The 19,455-nt window shown below is 38.6% G+C and overlaps 1 protein-coding gene across 1 annotated transcript; it reads right to left on the bottom strand.

The window, feature by feature from the left end:
• Positions 1-18,427, bottom strand: EIF1AX (eukaryotic translation initiation factor 1A X-linked). The gene is made up of 7 exons (XM_014847911.3): positions 18,087-18,427; positions 11,891-11,974; positions 9,845-9,948; positions 8,715-8,765; positions 7,181-7,262; positions 5,917-6,008; positions 1-3,848 (listed from the first exon to the last, which is right to left on the bottom strand). Exons 1-7 carry the CDS (start codon positions 18,100-18,102, stop codon positions 3,843-3,845), a joined length of 435 nt encoding a protein of 144 aa, XP_014703397.1. The 5' UTR covers positions 18,103-18,427; the 3' UTR covers positions 1-3,842.
• Between the last annotated feature and the right edge of the window lie 1,028 nt (positions 18,428-19,455).

The raw sequence follows: 19,455 nt of genomic DNA on the forward strand, positions 1-19,455 counted from the left end.
TTCAAAGTTATTTCATATTTTATTTTCTAATTGCAATAGTTTGCATCTGATTTCTTTACATCATTCCAAATGATGAGAAAGGAAACCTCCAAATCAGTTAGTACTAATTAACTGTCATGAATCTAAAGTAAAAGGACATAAAGGGACTCATTAAAGACTTAAGAATGAAATATGACCAGAGCTATCCACATTAATAACTATAAACTTTCTCTAAAGAAATATAGAGCAGTCGGTATTTTGACAGACATCTTAAAGCAATTTAGAGACTTTCGTCTGTTAGTCTTATGCTGAATTAAATGAGGGTGATAGCAATTATTTTAAATACTGTGTTGACATGAATATACAAATATATATTCCACACATTTCTTTTCTTATAGGAACCAAAGACTGCAAGTAAAAGAAATGGTTAACTAGAGAATATAAAAGACGTGCATATTCTATCTTACACAGTCCTGGGTATCAAGTGAAGAGTGGCAGACATTACTTTAATTGCATTACACGTATGAACACATAAATTATGAATCCTCTCAACAATTCTGCGATTCTGCAGGTAGTGCTCTCATCGGCCCCATCTTACAGGTGAGGAGCCTGAAGCTCAGACAAGCTGAAGAAGGTGCCAGTGGTCACTTGCAGGTAAAAGGCAGAGTGGGGGTTGGGGCACAGGCCACCTGAGCCCAGGACCCATGCTCATCCCTCTCCATCCCACTGCCTCCTAAGTACCTGGCAGCTGAGGGGAAGAGAGAACACTCTCCAAATTCCGCCAATACACTCTCCAAATTCCTTGGTTCACTCTACACCTGAGAGGCTAGTGCCTATCACACTTGTAGCAAGACTTAATTCAGATGTTGTTCTTTTCTGAATAGGAAGAAAAAAGCAAGGAGAAAAAGGATGGTAGCTTAAGGTAAATCAAAAACACAAAGTGGTGTGTGAAAGTTCATGGGAGCCTGAACAGTGTAAATGAAACTTCCCCTTACTAAGCAGGATGAAGATCTAAACGTCTCGTACCAACACAAATCTGTTCAATCTTTATGAGAGCCAAGTAACAAAGAACCTCACTTTCATTCTGATGCTTGAACTGTCAGGCCACAGTTAATGTTGAATGTTGTTAAATCTGTACACAATACAAATAAAGTATAAACCCAGCTAGGTATTTTATTTGAAACATGCTTTTACCTATTTGATTACTCAGTTGCTCTGAAGTCAATACTGACAGCAGTTTATACCTATTAAAGATGTCACTCAACATCCTATAATTTAATATTTACACAAGATAAATGAGATTAAGTTAAACTACAAGTCACAAGGAGTTTTGTATTTATAGCCATGATTCCACAGATGTAGTGAGTAAACCAATGGCCATTCCATAACAAAATACAAGAATTTTCATCATGCATAGTTTACAGGCTCCTTAAGAGGTGGTCTGTTTAAGAGGCTGGATGTTCAAGAAAGATTCAACAGCCAAACAATTAAATCTTGGCAAGCCTTTTTTTACACGAATGCTTGGTTTGGTTATTTAGCCACCTTAGTAATACAACATATTTAAACTCTCTCTAACTGGAAGTGGAATAAACACTGCATGAAAAATATAAGCCTATTAAATTCACTAGTAATAACTATTATACCCTCTTAGCAGTAAGAACCAATATTCTTGGGTTTCAAACATTTTATTTTTTTCAGGGTACACCTTATAGCATTGCATTATAGGAATCAGAGAATAACGAAAAAAAAAAAAAAACCCAAACTAAAACAAAACAAAAAACCTTTTCTTGAGGACCACTTCCATTCCTCATTTGAAATATAATCAAATCAATGAAACTATACAATTTCCACATTACAGACAAGTTAGTAAAATAACTCCTCCAAGTAGTGTTGCATATGAGCTACCACTTTGCCCTAACTATTTTAATCATTATGATTCGAGATTTTCCAGGAGGCAACAAGAGTAAACAGAGCTGTTACTACCTAGGCCAAGAAAAAAAAAATCACTAGCAAACACATGAACTGGGGCCATAGTTGTAATTTTTACAGAACCTGTAGACAAACCATATTTGTCAGAGAAGTAGAAAACTAATGTTTGAGTTGCACCACCCCTACCATGAGTTGTCTCACAGATGCAGAGTTAAAACGTTTCTCGGTAAAATAACGTGAAAGAAGGATCTATATATACTACAAATTTAGCAAAACACTTTTATGTACAGAAGCCTACATCTCAGGAGATTTAGAATACTGATGAAGACAACCACTAACTCAACTCCTCAAGGTTGGTTTCTTACAAGTATTAAAAACCAGCCCACAGTTTCAGATGTCTTCCACCTAGGTAGGTGTTCCGGAACTCCACTGAGTAAGAAACATGAACTCCAACTGTCCACTCACTTTTCTATTCCTCGATTTAATGTTTTATCGTACCTCAGATTTTGACTCCAGTGTGCACACTTAGAAAAGGAAATTACACTAAGTGTGGGATTAGAGAAGATTTGCTTGTTTTTTGAAGCCACATTAATGTTTATCCCCCTTTGTATTACTTTTCATCACTGACAAGTTTTCTGGAGACCAGTAGCATAAAGGCTTCACACGTTACATGATGGATCTCTTCTTTTAAAGCTGCATATGATTTTAATGTGGCTAGTGAGGTCTAACTAGCTCAACCCTTAATTTCATCTTGCTAGAGGTGATAATGAAAAACTAAATAAGGAAGAGTAAATCTAAATTTCCAATAGAATACAAGCAAAAAAATCTGTACAAACAATAAAATACATCCTAAACACAAAGTAAGGGTATAATATACTCTGCAGCATGACATTGTCTTTATTATATTTCTCAGCTGTAGCTCTTGCATTCAGAAACTGGAGACCATCTTTTCATTAAGTTGTTATTCCCTCCTCTTTCCCCAGCTTAGGGAGAGTTTGAAAAGGCTCAATTTGTACAAGTTGTCATGAAATTAAATTTTCATTTATATATAATTTAAGCATTTATAAAGCACTTAAAATTGTAGCTTACATGTATTATGACTTCTGAAATAAAATGACAATCTTTTTCTGTAAAAATATTCTACATACATGCATATGGTCAAAACAATCTTTTCTTGTTTGGGAAATTTCCTTTGCAAAGTAAAAAAAAAAAAAAGTTGACAATATTTCCAATGTTAAGATAATTGGGTGCCACCTAGTGTTCAATTTCTGCAACTACTAACCATACAAATTCAAAATTGCTATTAAAACCCAGGTTCTAAAAACTGCATTTTGGAAATGCTTTTTTGTTGATATGTTTATAGTGGCAAAAAGATGATGAAAAGAATGTATATGATATCAAAATTAGTATAAAAATAGCCACATGCTACTTGAATATGAAAAACAGACCTAATCATTTTTTACTTCAAATGCAGATTTCTGCCTTTCTTAAATTGTATCAAAATCTCAAGGGAACATCTAGGTAACTGGAATACACAGAAAGTCACTGTACAGACAACAGGCTAGTCAAAACTAGGGCTTAATCATAACTCATAACGAGTGTAGGGCAAAATGGTTTATTCAAAACATATATTTACTTACTGGAAGTGGTCAAAGTAGGAAAGGCAGTAATGCATTTTTTTCTCTTTTTTAAAACAGCAGATGTGGTCTTTTACCCATAAACTCCATTACATTAAAAGAACAAAGTGGGCTTAACACTTTACTTAAGAGAATTCAGCATTACCAGTTTTTAAAGAAATACCTTAGAAACAAATCAGTCTGCTTTAACAAATTGCACTCATGCTAATGAAATTTTAATCTTCAACAGATCACAGCCAAAATCCAAATTGTTGAACAATCCTCAGAGAAACTGGAATGTAAAATGTCGAGTTCAACTTAGATCTGGAAGGGAAAAGAACAGTAGATCAAACAAAAGAAGAATTCCGATATTCCAGTAGTCTACGACTTAGAAGGGAACTTGTACCCCCTTAGGTTATCTGAGAAACAAATCTAGTTTGAAGAGAAAATTGTGTACACTTGGTTTTTCTCAATTCCAGTCTGCTGCCAGTAAATCTTTACAACCTCCTTCAGAACGTTAGATGTCATGCAAAATATTCGAATCAAGTTTAGTGTCTCCTTCCTTTTGTGCTAGTGATTAGAGACTTTTTATTTTGGGGGTGGGAGCAGACACAGGGAGCATTATTTCTTTAAGGAAGGGACAAGCGTGATACTGACCCAATTCCCCTCCTCCGAGTCAACCTGGTTCTAAGAATGAAGGCTAGAACACCTATATATCATCTGGAGAAATGTCTTAGGAAGGAGTAGGGTTCTTAGGTGACAGACAAAGCAAGCTCTACAAAAGCAATGTTCAAGATAAGTCAAATTCCTTTAATAACCACTGTCTTTATCATCTCTTTCCCTGCCAGTCTGCTGGGCCCAGTTCTGAAAAGTGCTGGCAGAAATTCAGAACATTTTTTCTTAGAAAATCTTGACTCTACTTGACCTATCCCCTCTGTGTATGTGGCTTCATATTCAGGCATGATCTGTGGTTAGGGTCTTAATTTCCTAAACAGACCTAACCCCAGCTCAGTTAAAACGTTCAGATTACCCCTTAACCTACAACACAATAGCTCCATGTCAGGTTCTTGTCACAGAATATAATCCATAAGTCTACTGTCAAAGTATCACTAACAGTTTAGTCACAAGAATCCTCTGGCTCAGGGTCTCCAAAGGAAAGTACATTAACAAAATAATAGAATGATGTATTTATTCCTTATCCTTTTTTGTTTTCTATTTCACGGTATGCTTTGAAATGTACATAGCATTAGTAGAGTAATACTCTATGTTTAAAAATTCATAAACACATATACACATTGGGGATATGTACTTAAATTTTCCTTAATTCACGGTGTGAGTATTCTAAATGGTTTGGAGATGCATCAAAATAGAAGCTGGATTGATGGATGAATAAAGGTATAGACAGACGTGATAAATCAAGCATAAAAAAATGAACTGTAGAATCAGTGGTGGGTATCACTTGTGATGCCTAACTCAGACTTCCCCAAGACCAGCCTTTGTATTTTTGAAAAGTTCTGGTAATTCTGTTGCACAGTCTTGGTCAAGAACAATTGCCATAGGTATACTAAAATTTCACCTTTGGATAAAATCGAACATTAGTAGTAGTATTTTCAGATTTATATACATGAGTGGTTTCTCAACTACATTTTTATTTAAACAGAGTTGAAAAGAAGAATTCAAACCAGATTTAAGAGTAACTTATAATACCACCCCAATTATTAAATAAATTTATACTGCCAAAAACTAAGTTTGAATTTCATTTAAACATTGTAACAGCAAAAGGGCAATGAGGCATTTACTCTTGTGAACATCACTGCTTTATTGTTAGGAAAAACAATACATTTCCCTCAAAATAAACACACCAACTCCAAACCAAGAGTCTGCCAATAGTGTATATCCAACAGATAAAGTAACATAATTGGCAAAAGGCTTCCACTGAGAAGGCCTTTAATGTATGTTCTAATTCCAATGCTTCATCTCAAGCTGTTTCAAACAAGATTCTTCTTTTAACATACTAGTATTCAATTGAGAAGGCCTATTTCTTTGATAAGATCTTATATTTCTCACAACTCTCTGCTAACTTTCCTCATAGCTATCTCTCTAGACACTCAATTTAAAAGTTATGATTCCAATGCCTAGCACTTCATATTGCCAAAGCAAATATTGATCTTTTCAGGCAGAAGTGTTGAATGAGATTATAAAGAATTCTCAAAGTATAAACAGTTTGGTTGTCTTCTAAGTACTGAATATTTTAATTCATGGAGAAGTCTCAAAATATACCCTTAATTAAGTGTTCAATAGTCTTACGTTAAAAGATGCTAGGGGAAAGAGCTGGTTTCTCTGTGGATAATCCACAAACAAAAGTTGAAAAATGCAAGGTACATCTACTTACGTCATCGATGTCTTCATCATCATCTCCAATGTCATCAAACTGGATTTCGTCGTCATCTCCAGGACCAAATGTATCAGTTTCATTGATTTTAGCTAAAGAAACAATAATATACTCATAACCAAATATTATTAAAATGAATAACTGCCTCACTAAAAGAAGTGCGCTGATACCAAATGTTGAACTATAAAAGGAGACCTCTTACAAGTCAAACTTGTAATTTAATTTCACCTAAGTTTCATTATCATAAAGATCCTAACTCCCACCTAACAACCCTACTATACAGAACAGTATTTTATACAACAAAATCTCTGACAAAGTCACTGCTAAGTCAAGATGGAAAGCGTGTGTACAATTTTCTTTTGCTTGCAAAGGTATTTCTAGTTAAGGCAAGCTCTAATTACTACAACTTCTGAAGCCATTCCAGCTCTGCTTCAAAAAAGGTTTGAGCACATGCTAACAACTCACCAATCACCAGATAGACTCATCAATCAGAAAGATTTGGTCAAATCATGCTTATCCCTAAGCAATGAAAATGAACCAGGAAGTGCTAGTCCTATGTTCTATTTCCAGATATATTAGCAGTTCCTAGATTGGAAATGCCAAGTAAATAATTTCAGCAGGGTTTTCAGGCTTATGTAAAATTATACTGTTTTCATGATAATATGCAACAGAGCCAAAAAAAAAAATTACTTCCAAGTGAAAAATGTAGACTTACAAAACAGTAGTACATAAAGTACATATCTCTTTTTATGAGGTTACGAGGGACTTATTTTTGTTTTATTTAAATTTTCTGTATTAAGAACACATAACTTCTGTATGGGGTGGGCAAAGAATACTGGTTTTAAAAAAATCCTATAGGATACTATGCTACTAGGATAAGATGAACTAAAAACTGACTTTTTAATAAACAAACAACAGTATCCAATTACTATCCTTGCTTCACATTTAAAGTAGATGAATATTGATAGTCCCTTGACAAAGGAATTTTAAAATAAATACTATAATAAAATTATTCCTTTGACTGGTATTATGCAGAAGTCTGGGGCTTAGAAAGTATAACTCCTCAAATGTGACACAAGTATATTTATTAGGAACAGAATCCCAGTTACTTTTTTCTTAAGGTATCTAGCGTTATGAAATATAAGCAGGCATACTTAAAACAAATCATGTAAGCACAAAAGTAAATATGCAAAATCCACAAAATTCTATCAAAATCCCTTCACCCAAATACCACCATGATAGGTTGATATAACTCAGACATTACCATGTTCTGGAAGCTCGCCATATGCCTTCAGACTTCTAGCTTCATCTGCATTGTACTTTAAAATTACATCAGCTTTATTATCCTTAAAAAGACACAAGTAACATTTAGAACTGATTATGCCAAAATCTTACGTTATTTCATAAATTACTTTCAAATTGGATAAAAAATTAAATCTCTCTGTTCTGTTACAAACTTTTCTTTTTTTAAATTTTAAAGTTTTCTCCTACCTTCTGAAAAACATCCTTGGATTTAACCCAGTATGAAGCAGCTTGTATGAATAAACGAACACTGATCAACAAGCTTAGGAAGATATTTACAGATCTCAGAGCAAAACTGTGCAGACCCAATCTTTTAGATTATTTACTATTACCCTTTGATTATAAGTCTTCTGAAATACAAAAATTCCCTGCAACTGAAATTTATAGGGTGATTAAACACTCTAATTAAAAAACTAAGACTGGTATAATGACCTAAGGAAATTAACACACTTTTCCATGTATCGGTGGTTCTTAAGGTATGAGTTGATCAGAATCTCCGTGGAGCTTTCGCATCTCTTGAAGACAGATCAGTAAATGTGAAGCCCATGAATTTGTATTTTTAAAAGCTCTTTGGGTGTTTCTGATGCCAATGTCCCCCTGAAAACTACTGCCTTAGAATGTTCACATTTCCCCATTTGAAAAGAATCTGCCTCAGTTAAGAAAAAGGGTTGAAGCCGATTGTTTCAATTTCTTCCCTTAAATACTCATCTAAATTTAGAGCACACATTTCTATCATGGTTTGTACTGTAACTACTTGTGTGCCTGTCTTATTCTCTCCACTACCAGGCCATAAGCATTTTGCGGGATGGGAGCTTGACTCATTCAGCTGTATCTCTTAGAAAAATGGTTTCTAGATTTTGATTTCAAGATGCAGAAACTAAGGGGAAAAAAAAAAAAGGGATGGGAGGGAGGTCAGACATAAGATTACATTTTTATTGTGCCGAGTGGTTAAGGTTGCGCACTCCGCTTCAGCAGCCCAGGTTTTTGCTGGTTCAGATCCTGGGCGCGGACCTAGCACTGCTCATCAAGCCATGCTGAGGCAGTGTCCCACATAGGACAACCAGAAGGACCTACAACTAGAATATGCAACTATGTACTAGGTGGCTTTGGGGAGAAGAAAAATAAAAAAATTTAAAAAAAATGCAGAGTGGTATCTTCTATAAAAACATAATACCACTCATTCAAAATAAAGGGAACTTTTTAAATATCAAAAATAGGAAAAAGCACCATTTAGCTTCATAAAAAATTAACACTGTCTATATTTCTTCTATAGTGAAAATGTGGACTCCACAGACTGGCATTTGGGAACCACACTCCCTGGGGTACCTAACACAATGCCAAAGACATAACTGGCTCTTAAGAAATGTTTGTTGACACAATGGTGAGCAGCATACCGGGCTGGAACTGGTCAAATATGGTTATGACTTATGTTCTAAACATTAACGGCTCATCAAATTCAAGCAAGTGACTAACGAAAATTTTAATTTTGTTTTTACCTGGTAGTCTCGGAGACCGACCAATATGATGTCTGAGGTATTTATCCAAACCTATAAAAGAAGTTACTGCATGTTATATTTAAAATAAAAATAAAGAATCAGGAACAACATTGAGTCAGTCCTCCCATAAACTACACATACTGTTCATCCAACTGTGGGTGAAGTACCTGTATTTAGAATTAGGAAAAAAACCTATAGCAAGCAACTGAGCCTGTTTCAAATTTTCTGTAATTTGCGATGTTAAAAAAAATAATTTTATTTAACTACTTGACAATTTAATAATCCCAGAGGAACGATTAGTTTAGAAATTAAGGGATTTTTAATAGCGAACCAATTCAAGTGGTTAGTTATCCATCCACTACATATGAGAATAGAAAATCAGAAATGTGGTTTTATCTCCCTCCCTCTCATCCTTCCTTCTGCTCACCCACCCACCCACATACAGACAGCTGGCAAAACCCCCTTAGTTTGGTATCAGAAGGGTTAACAAACCAAATTGAAAAAAAAATCATACAATCAGAGTTGGGGGGACTTTTAACCAACTTGATTAATAAATTTGCCTGAACATCTACCGTGATGGGAAATTAGTCATTACTTTCCCCAAGCCAGCCCATTCATAATCACAATTCAGAAAATTTAACACTTATTTAACACAATATTCAAATTTTCTTAATAACATCCTTTACAGCTATTTCTCAAATCAGAATCCAAACAAGGGCCACCTACTGCATGTGACCATTAGGTCTCTCTAACCTCTGTCAAACTGGAATAGCCCCCCCCCAGGCTTTTTTCCTTTCATGACACTAAAATACTGTATTTAAGAGCCAGGCCATTTGTTTTGCAGAGTGTCCTTCAATTTGGATTTGTTAACTGTTTCCTCATGATTAGATTCACGTTAAACATTTCTGGCAGGAATACAACATAGGCGATGCAGTGAGTCTTTAAATAGAATTTGTATAACATTACCATCAAGGATCTTGCTGTTTTGATTTATTATAGGTCAATTATCATTCTACTGAAATCTTTTGGGAGCTTACAAAAGTGAGGTCCTTGGTCCATAAAAACTGTTGAGCCGTTTTTCCCTCTTAATCACAATTTTTTATTGAAGTCAAACAAATCTCTACACCTACCTTTTTTCTCAATTTCCCTCTGATGTGACATAACCTCTTTACACCATCAAAACACATCGCTTCTAATCGTCCATTTCCCAACATTTTGATTACTTGAGCATACTCTGGGGGAGGGAAAAGAAAAGGGTATAGAGTATTATTCAATTTTGATAAAAGCAACTTAAAAGTCCACATAAATTGACTAGAACACATAGGTGTATTGGCTGGAAATAAATATGTGCAGTAAAATAAATACAAGGGAGAGACACCAACCTAGTTAATAGCAGAGTGAGAACCAAAACTCTGCAATGCCATTTCTATGACAAGCTATCTCTGCTATCAGAAATGCCTTATCTACTCACTTTGCATAAGCAGACCGACTATTGTCTTCATGATTACATGCTCTACTTTTGGAGATGAAGGTGACCTGTCTCAAAATGTACACTACCTCTCATTAATCTCTCACATCTGGATCCTCGCCCAATTTGGATCTCTCTTCCCTCAAAACCTTTAGAGGCTAATCTCAACACAATTTTTGGTACATTTGGCAAATAACAGTAGCTTAAATGTTAATAATGTATTTGTTAAATTAGAATACCTTAGTGATTATTCTAAAGGCCAGAAAGATGTTCTCAGGCAAAATGCCAAACTTTTAATCAAAATCTTTCCAAAAGGGTACCCAGGAAGCGACCTGGTTTCAGTGCCACTTGCAAAACTGAGAGGAGGCGGAGATTACAAGCATTAGCTTGCACGTGGGCCTGTCTTCTGTCATTAAATGACAGAAAACACAGGGGAAGGGTGGGCACATCACTTCAGAACCCCTTAGCTCACTCAAGTTGTACGGAAGACTGACCCCCAAAGAGGATATCCACTAACTTGTAAATACACTCAAATGTAACTTTGAAAGGCTCAAGTGCAGGGCTGACATGTGGAAGTGAGTTACTCAGGCTACAGTGAACCTTGTGCCTCAACATGGCCAGTCACTTCAAAGGCAGCCTCTCTTCCAAAGTGGGGAAAAGATATGAAAAAGAAAAAGTAGTGGCGGTCAAAATAAAGTCAACTGCTAACGGAGGCAAGAATGACTAAGGCTAAGAAACAACAAGGCCTTCTAGCCAGAAAATATGTTTCATTTTTAACAGCTTATACATACAGCATGAAACAAAGCCACCAAAGTTGTACAGAAAGACAATCCAAAAAAGTTCTTTTTGTTAAAAAGTGCTGGAATTATCGGGATAATTGGACAAATTTGAATACGGACTAGATAGTAGATAAATAATCCATTCATGTTTAATTACCTGAATGGGATAATTCTACTGCAGTTATATAAGAGACTACACTTGTTCTTAGGAGACACACGATAAAGCAGTAAGGGAAAAGTATCATGATGTCTGCGACTAATTTGTAAATGGTTCAGGAAAAACACACACACAGATGAAGGGTTTAAGGGAGTTCATTGTACTAAAACTGCAACTTTTCTGAAGGTTTGAAATTATGCAAAATAAAAATATAGGCAACTAGTGTTCCATACCTTGATCTGGCACTTACAAACTCTTAATTGGTTTGTTTGAAAAGGTCAATCAACTGTTCAATTTCATTTTATTCTATTTTGTGAGATGATGTGCTAGTGGCACTGGAGAAGTGAGGGAAAGGCCTGGATTCGTCCCTCAAATATCCATGGTCTACTGAAAATACTATGTAGCACCATTTACCATGAAAAAAGGTCTACTAAATCATGGAATTAACAGCCATAGCTTTTGAGGCTTAATTCTCTCTGAATTGTACAATTTACTCTCAGTTACAACACGAGTGTTCATGCAAAACAATGAAACCTATATGTTTAAAGAAATGCCACCCAACCTTAATGCAGCCTGAACATACCAAGAAATGATTACCAAAAGACAGGCTCTGGAGAAGTGTGGGGGAGGAGAAATGGAGAAGAGCATAAAGGGACATGTGATTTATTGCTCAGGATTATGAATAGTATCTCTTTTATATCCAGAAATTGAAATTCTTTATTTAAAAAAGAAAACTATTACTCAAAGAAACATAACTTATGAAAACACTTACCTTGTCCATCTTCTTTGAACACCAGCTCTCTTTTTTCAGATTCATTTTCATTCTTACCTCTGCGTCTATTTTTACCTCCTTTACCTAATGGTTTTAAAGAAAGACATTAATTATCTGCAAAACAGTAGGAAAAGAAACTAAACTAAATTAAGGCTTACAAAATATTTTTCAAAAATCACTTAAATTTAAAACTTCACCTAATTTGGTCATGCAATCATATTACATACACATATCACCACTCCCCTACCCTTCTTGAAAACTCTTTTTGGGATATTTCTGACATAAAATACAAACAAACAAATCAAAAGCAGGTATTATACACAAGTATACAAATCCCTTTCTGAGGACATCTGCAGTCAATGACCAAACTGCCCTGGATCATAAAGATAATGACCATTTGGTTGAGTACACTGTTTACTGAACCCCTCCTACAGTGGCCTACATGGGCCAAGGTGGGAGATATAATGGGTCTTGATATGTTTTATTAAAATGTCCTGTCTCTCCTATACCTGACCCCCGCCCCCGCCAAAGGCCCGAGTACAAGTAGGAGATGACTGAAAAATAAAAAAAGGAAAAAAGGTAAAGTTACAGCTACTGGAATGGGACACACTGATTTTGTGGTGGTGAAGGGAAAGCAACACTCTGGCAACCCCGAAGAGTTTGAATTTTATCCTACAGCTGTGGGATACACTGAGCAAGATACTAGAAACTAAAAAGCAAGGTGTTAATTGCCTGTACTTGGAAGCAACCAAGATGTCCTTCAGTAGGTGAATGGATAAACTGTGGTATGCCCATACAATGGAATATTATTCAGCAATAAAAAGGAATCAGCTCTCAAGCCCCCAAACATGGAGGAACCTTAAATACATATTGCTAAGGTAAAGAAGCCAATTTGTAAAGGCTGAATAGTATGATTCTGACTATATAACATTCTGGAAAAGGCAAAACTATGGAGATAGTGAACAGATCAGTAGTTGCCAGGAGCTGGGAAGGGGGAAAGGAAAAGCAGATAAATAGGTGAAGCACAGAGGATTTTTACGGCGGTGGAAACTATTATTTTGTATGATACCATAGTGGTAGACATATGCCAGTATACATTTGTCAAAACCCATACAACGTACAACACGAAGAATGAATCTTAATGTAAACTACGGACTTGAGTTAATAATAATGCATCTATATTGGCTCACGAAGATGTTAGTAATAGAGAAAACAGGGGCCGGCCCAGATGCTTAGCCGTTAAGTGCACATGTTCTGCTTCAGAGGCCTGGGGTTCGCCGGTTCGGATCCTGGGTGCGGGCATGGCACCGCTTGGCAAGCCATGCTGTGGCAGGCGTCCCACATATAAAGTAGAGGAGGATGGGCACAGATGTTAGCTCAGGGCCAGTCTTCCTCAGCAAAAAGAGGAGGACTGGCAGCAGATGTTAGCTCAGGGCTAACCTCTCTCAAGGAAAAAAACAAAAAATAGAGAAACCAGTGTGGGGAGTATATGGGAACTCTGTACTTTCTGCTCATTTTTCTGTAAATGTAAAACTGCTCTAAAAAATAAAGCCCATTTAAAAAAACAATAAAAAGCAAGGTGCAACAGGGATGCAATCAGCAAAATCCAGACTGGGGGGCAATTCTACATGACAAAGAAAATGTATTTTCTTCAATAGATACATTATGAAGAAAAAAACCATAAATGGATGGGGAACCTACATATTAAAAGAGACTTAAAAAGACACATCAATCACTGGCAATGTGTAGACAACATCTAGATCCTTATTTGGTGTGGATGGTGCACGTTTAGCCATGAATTGATGGTGTCCAGGGCCAGGAGATGAGTACATAGAGATTCATCAGTCATGTGCAACACAATGACGTTTTGGTCAACAAAGGATGGCATATATGGGGCACAATGGTGGCCCCATAAGATTAGTACCACAGAGCCTAGATGTGTAGTAGGCTATACCATCCAGGTTTATATAAGTACACTCTACGATGTTCGCACAATGACGAAATTGCTTAACAAAACATTTCTCAGAACATATCCCTGTCATGAAGCGACACATAACTGTATACTAGTCTACCTTTGTAATATATTCAAAATTCTTCATAATATAAGTTTAAAAATAGAGGAAGAAGAGTATAAAGCTACCATTGGTGTAAAAAAAGGAAACGTTATTCATATTTTCTTATATATACATAAAATAATCTCTGGAAGGGCATTATAGAAAAAGGTTAACAATGATTGCCTGGTGGAAGGAGAACTAGCTGGCAATGGGACACATGTAGGAATGACATTTCAATTTCTACACTTTTCAAAATTGGAATTGTGAATATATTTACTATTCAAAAATTTAATACTTCGACAAAAAGCAGAAGTGTGACATGATCCTCTGGGTGGGAAAACCTGGTAAGAAGGTCACTGTCCTTACTACACGTAGAATGAAGTAGGCCTAGCCTAGCCAAGAAGAGGAAGGGACAAATAACAGGAATACTTCTGAGATGTTAACAAGAGAATTGAGACTAGATGGAGAGGGAAGGAGGAGTAAAGAATATATGGAACTTTTACAGAAACCTCTCAAGATCTCAGTTCCGGCCTCTATAAAATGAAGGCATTAGAACAGAAGATCCAAACACCTCTCTATTCTTTCCACCATTTAGGATTCTAGAATTCTTCTATCTACTGTTGTCCTTAAAAATCTGTAATTCTCCTCCCCTTGTTTTTCATACTTTAAATAATGACACTGCTGATCACTTCATTTCTCAACGATTTTTCTGACTTTTAAAGGGCCACCTGCACTATTTTGACCTTTCGTCAGTTTCCCCCACTTACGTCTATCCCTTTGAAGCTTCAGTAAGCCCAAATTCCCACCTTCTGCTCACCCACTTTCTAAGGAAATTTATTTTTCTCTCATCTATCACTTTTATGCTAATAATTTAAAACTCAGTTTACTTTTATACAAAGCTGGTTCTTAATCAACATCCTTGTTTCTGTTATTGGTAACATAACTACCTTAAAGAATATAAATCTCTCAACCTATGAACACGACACCAATCTACCTCTCAATACTTCTCTTCCACTACCTCATGCTTCAATCCAAAGTTGACTTCTCACTGTCCCAGGAACTCGCCCTCAACACGCCTATGAATATGAGATAGGTACTATTTTGTCTTTATTTCACAAGGTTAAGTGGCTTATCCAAGGACACAGCACGTGAAGTGAGATCTAGGATTTGAATTGGGCACTACGACCCCAGTGAGTAGGCTCTTAACCACTATGCAAATAATGCCACCCATTTACTTGTCACAATCACCCCATGAGGTAATAATAGTCATTTATCCCCAGTTTACCAGTGACTTCAGTGAAGCTCAGAGAAGTAACTCACTTAACATTAATCAGTGAGTGGGGGTGACCAGATTCAAACCTAATTTTTTGTCCCTGGTCCCCACATTAGGGTATCTCTCCCCAGCATTTTGTTCCCATTCCAGAACCTAAAGCACATTGGCAGCCATTTCCAAAAGACAGGAGAAAGGCTGTAAGTGGTAGTGATACCAAGGGCCTCATGGGAAGAGCCTGGCAGCAGCAGCAGGTTCACAGCCCAGGGTAAAGGGTGTGCACCTGGCCCCTGCAAAGGCCGACATGTAACTTCTTGAATCAAGTGCACTTACTGGGGGCTGTCTCACAATGCTCTGTGCCAGTGTTAGGTGGGCCTCTACAATTTCCCGAACTACCCAGAGTCCTTAGAGTTCAACATTTGAGGCATTATTGAGAGAACACCCAAACTAATTTCCCAGGAGGAGAAAAGTATCTTCTGCTTCAAGCCATTAATCACGCTGGATCTCCAAACCAGAGTGCAAGCTCCATCAGGGCAAGGATCATACCTGCTATGTCTACTGAGTTACACACCCGAATTAGGCAATTCTTTGAATGAATCAGTCAACAGTAGCCCCTACATTCCGAAAGGAGTGACAATTTTAAAATTAAAGGTAGTAACTTTCCCAAAATGCGAGAGTACTTTACCCTAAATGCTTCCTGAGTGGGTCAAAAGATACTCTTTTTCCTGAGGTATACACTGATAGAATCTAGAGGATTCTAGAGGAAATAAGCTGGTAAAAATCAGTCCAAAGCAAAGTCATTCAATACTCAGTTCATGGCAATTTATATCCTGACTTGTGTAATCATCACAAGATTATATTCACAGGGCTTCCGGCTTTTCCAATGAACAAAAACGGAAAAATAGGAATTTAGTCCTACATTAGTAAACCTCATCTCATAAAACTCAGGGATCTTGAAAAGTACTGTCCTTCTAATTAAGATAACGACTAAGACAACAGATTGGTTTCACATGTATAGGAACGATAAGCACCAAACTGAGAATGGTAGTTACCTCCAGAAAGAGAGGAAGACAGGGAAAGAGGATGGGGGAGGGGAACACAGAGGGTTTTAACTGAATCTGTGTTGTAATTCTCAAGTTCACAGTAATGGCGTCCCAGGTGTTCAGTGCATTATTTCTATTTTTTGTATGCCTCAAATGTTATTTATAGAAGAATGATTCGCTGCTTGTCAATTTACCAGAATTAATGATACCCTGATCACCCCCTTCTCTATTTTATTGCCATGTCATGAAATGAACTTTAAAGGAGGCTAGTGAACTAGACGTGACTTAATGTAGGAGTCCCGTCCCCTTGGAACCAAAGGGGAACCTATTATTCGCCTGAGGGTGGAGTCAACAGAAGGGAGGTGACTTAAGCCAACAAATATTTATTGAGCATCTACTAAGTGACAAGTGCTAGCAACCCAACATGATTGAGACAGATACTATTACTGCCCTTTAGAGCTTACAGTCTAGTGAGGGAATTGGAAATCTCATCGCTAGAAATAAAGGTGACAATAAGAAGCCTACTTAAGTGATCCAGCTACCATCTCAAGGGAAATAAAGAATTATATAGGTTACAAGAAAGCTATGACTTCTAAAACCCTATTTTATCACTCCATCTTTCCCAGAATATTCAACAGTAAAACCCTTGCTACAAAAGGGACCTGCAAGTTAGATTTCTGAGGGCAGTAAGATGGAGAGCCCCAGGGGAAGTGCACCACATCTTGCACAGAACTGCAAGCAAATACCCCGAGGGAAAAAATGAGTAGTGACAGCTACAAAGAGGAAATGAGGTAGCATCCCTGGAGCCAGCTGTGAAGTAGAAAAGAGAAAAGAAGTAGGCCTGGGTCAGGCTGGGGGTCTCAAGGATGAATAATCAAAGGGAATTTCTTGCGGGTTGTGAAACATGCTCCTCTCCTGTAGGAAATAAATGTTTTCCCTGTTTCTACTTGCACAATTTCCTTTGAGAAATTATAAGGATACTTAAAAAGATAGAAACATCCTTAAGTCCAAAACTAGGAGAATTTCTTTAGGACTGTTCTGTTTCTACCTAGTTTAGGCCTTCTATTTTGGAAATTCCAAATTACTTTATCCTGAAGTCTGGTAATTTGTGAACGTTTAGCTTCAGAATGGAAAGAACTTAAAGGTCTTTCCTTCCACCACAATATATACATGACCTGAAGCAAAAGGAGAAAACTTGGCTAAATACGGAACTACTGTTCTGCGGGAGTTAAAAAAAAAAAAGAAAGAAAGAAAAGAAAGATAAATCCTGTAAAGGGATGGGGAAGAATAAATCTCTAGAGATGAACCTTAAAAATGCATCCAGGTTTCGTCCACTGTTTATCAGGGAGCGGGAGTAGTCTCAACAATACCCGACAACTGTCCATAAAGAAGCCCATACTGGAGTACCTGATGGCCACTAAAGCAGGCATCACCCTTTGAAAGTTAAGAACTGCCTCCAGGGCTTAACTCCCCTTGCCCGGGAGGGCCAAAGGAGTCTATTTGCAAAGCCCCGCCGCCCCGGGGGAGGTTCCCCCACAGGTTCCCATCGCGCCGCGGCCGGTCTGGCGCGAATCAGGAGCAAAAGCCCTCATCCTCCCGCAGGAGGCCCCACAAAAATGGCGTCGGCTCCACCCCAATGTGACCACACTGGAAGACAGGAGGAACTCCCCAGCTCCTCTCCCGAGCGCAGAAAAGCGTCCGGATCGCCCAGCCGCGGGCACGCAGGGCAGACAGGAATACACAGCAGCCTGGGCGACGCGGAGGCGGCGGGCAGGGCCGGGGAGACCGGGCCGAGAGGAGTCGTGGTCCCGGGGACCAGGCGGCATTACCTTTATTCTTAGGCATGGCGGTGAGTGCGGCCTCGCGGCGTCTCCGACTGCTGTCCGGGTGGCGGCGGCGGCGGCGGCAGCGACTCCTCCGAGGGGCGTGAAGGCCGACGCGTGGGACCGCGCGGGACCAAGCAGAGGCGGGAGGACGGGCCGCGTGCGCGGGACTCTCACAACCGAGTTCCGAAATCCGCCTGCGCCCACGCTCGGCCGCAGCAAATGGCGTCGCGGCGGCTTGCGTCGCTTTTCCCCGCCTCCCAACGCCGACGGGGCCCGCCCCAGACCCTACTGCGCAGGGAGCGGAGGGAGACGTGCTCCCGGAGCGTCCGCGCAGTTCGCAGAGTCGCGCCGGGGGCGGGGCCGTGGCCAGGGAAGAGGCGGAGTCAGGGAGGGAGGGGCCGAGACCCCGGCGTCATACTCAAGGGCGGGTTCAGGTAGCGCCCGCTGATGGCTGACGCCACAATTTTGCCGCTTTGCGACGGACGCGTGTGGGGTTTGAGCTGCTGACTCAGGAACTCACGGCTCAATTTTAACTTGGCTCTTTCACCCTCCCAACCAGGTTGGGAGTCTGAGGGGAAGGGCAAGGCTTTCCTGTCATCCCTATTACTAAAGGATAATATTTTGCATGACACTTGTTGTTACTGTATAAAATATCTGTCTTCCCTAGCTCACTGTAAACCTTATTAGGCAGAGACCACATCTGTTGCTTACTACTCCCAGCACTTAGGGGAATGTCTGCCACATAGTAGGCGCTCAATACACACAGGAAGGGAGGGAGGGGAGAAGATATGGACTGAATCGTGTCCTCTCAAAATTCATATGTTGAATTGCTAACCCCCAATACCTCAGAATGTGACTCTATTTGGAGATAGGGTCTTTAAAGAGATAATTAAGTTGAAATGAGCTCATTACAATAGGCCCTAAACCAATATGACTGGTGTCCTTACAAGAAGAGGAGATTAGGATACAGGCACAGAGGGGGAGTGCCATGTGAACCGGTGGCTATCTATAAGCCAAAGAGAGAGGCCTCAGAAGAAACCAACACGTGGACACCTTGATCTCAGACTTATAGCCCCCAGAACTGTGAGGAAATAAATTTTTGTTGTTTAAGCCAGCCAATCTCTGGTATTTTGTTATGGTAGCCCCAGCAAACTAATACAGCTCACTCTGCAGGACAAATAGCTTCACTTTTAAGTAAGCTTATTTTAAATAAATCACCTTTCTGCAAACATTAGGGTTTCAACATTTTCTTTCTAGGGAAATGGACATACCCAAGCGACAGAGAAATAAAGTACAATCGTCCAACACAGTGGTTTTCTCCCAGGGACGTTTAACAGTGTCTGGAGCTACTTCTAGTTGTCACAACTGAGGA

The sequence above is a fragment of the Equus asinus genome, chromosome X, assembly GCF_041296235.1.
Source record: "Equus asinus isolate D_3611 breed Donkey chromosome X, EquAss-T2T_v2, whole genome shotgun sequence".
In the NCBI taxonomy this organism is placed as follows: Eukaryota; Metazoa; Chordata; class Mammalia; order Perissodactyla; family Equidae; genus Equus; species Equus asinus.

What these genes read in the sequence shown, in the direction of transcription:
- EIF1AX (XM_014847911.3), bottom strand. An exon ending in GTTCAAAGAAGATGGACAAG is followed by an intron (nt 9,949 to 11,890) that starts GTAAGTGTTTTC and finishes TCCCTCCCCCAG; the next exon opens with AGTATGCTCAAGTAATCAAA. An exon ending in GAGGGAAATTGAGAAAAAAG is followed by an intron (nt 8,766 to 9,844) that starts GTAGGTGTAGAG and finishes CTTCTTTTATAG; the next exon opens with GTTTGGATAAATACCTCAGA.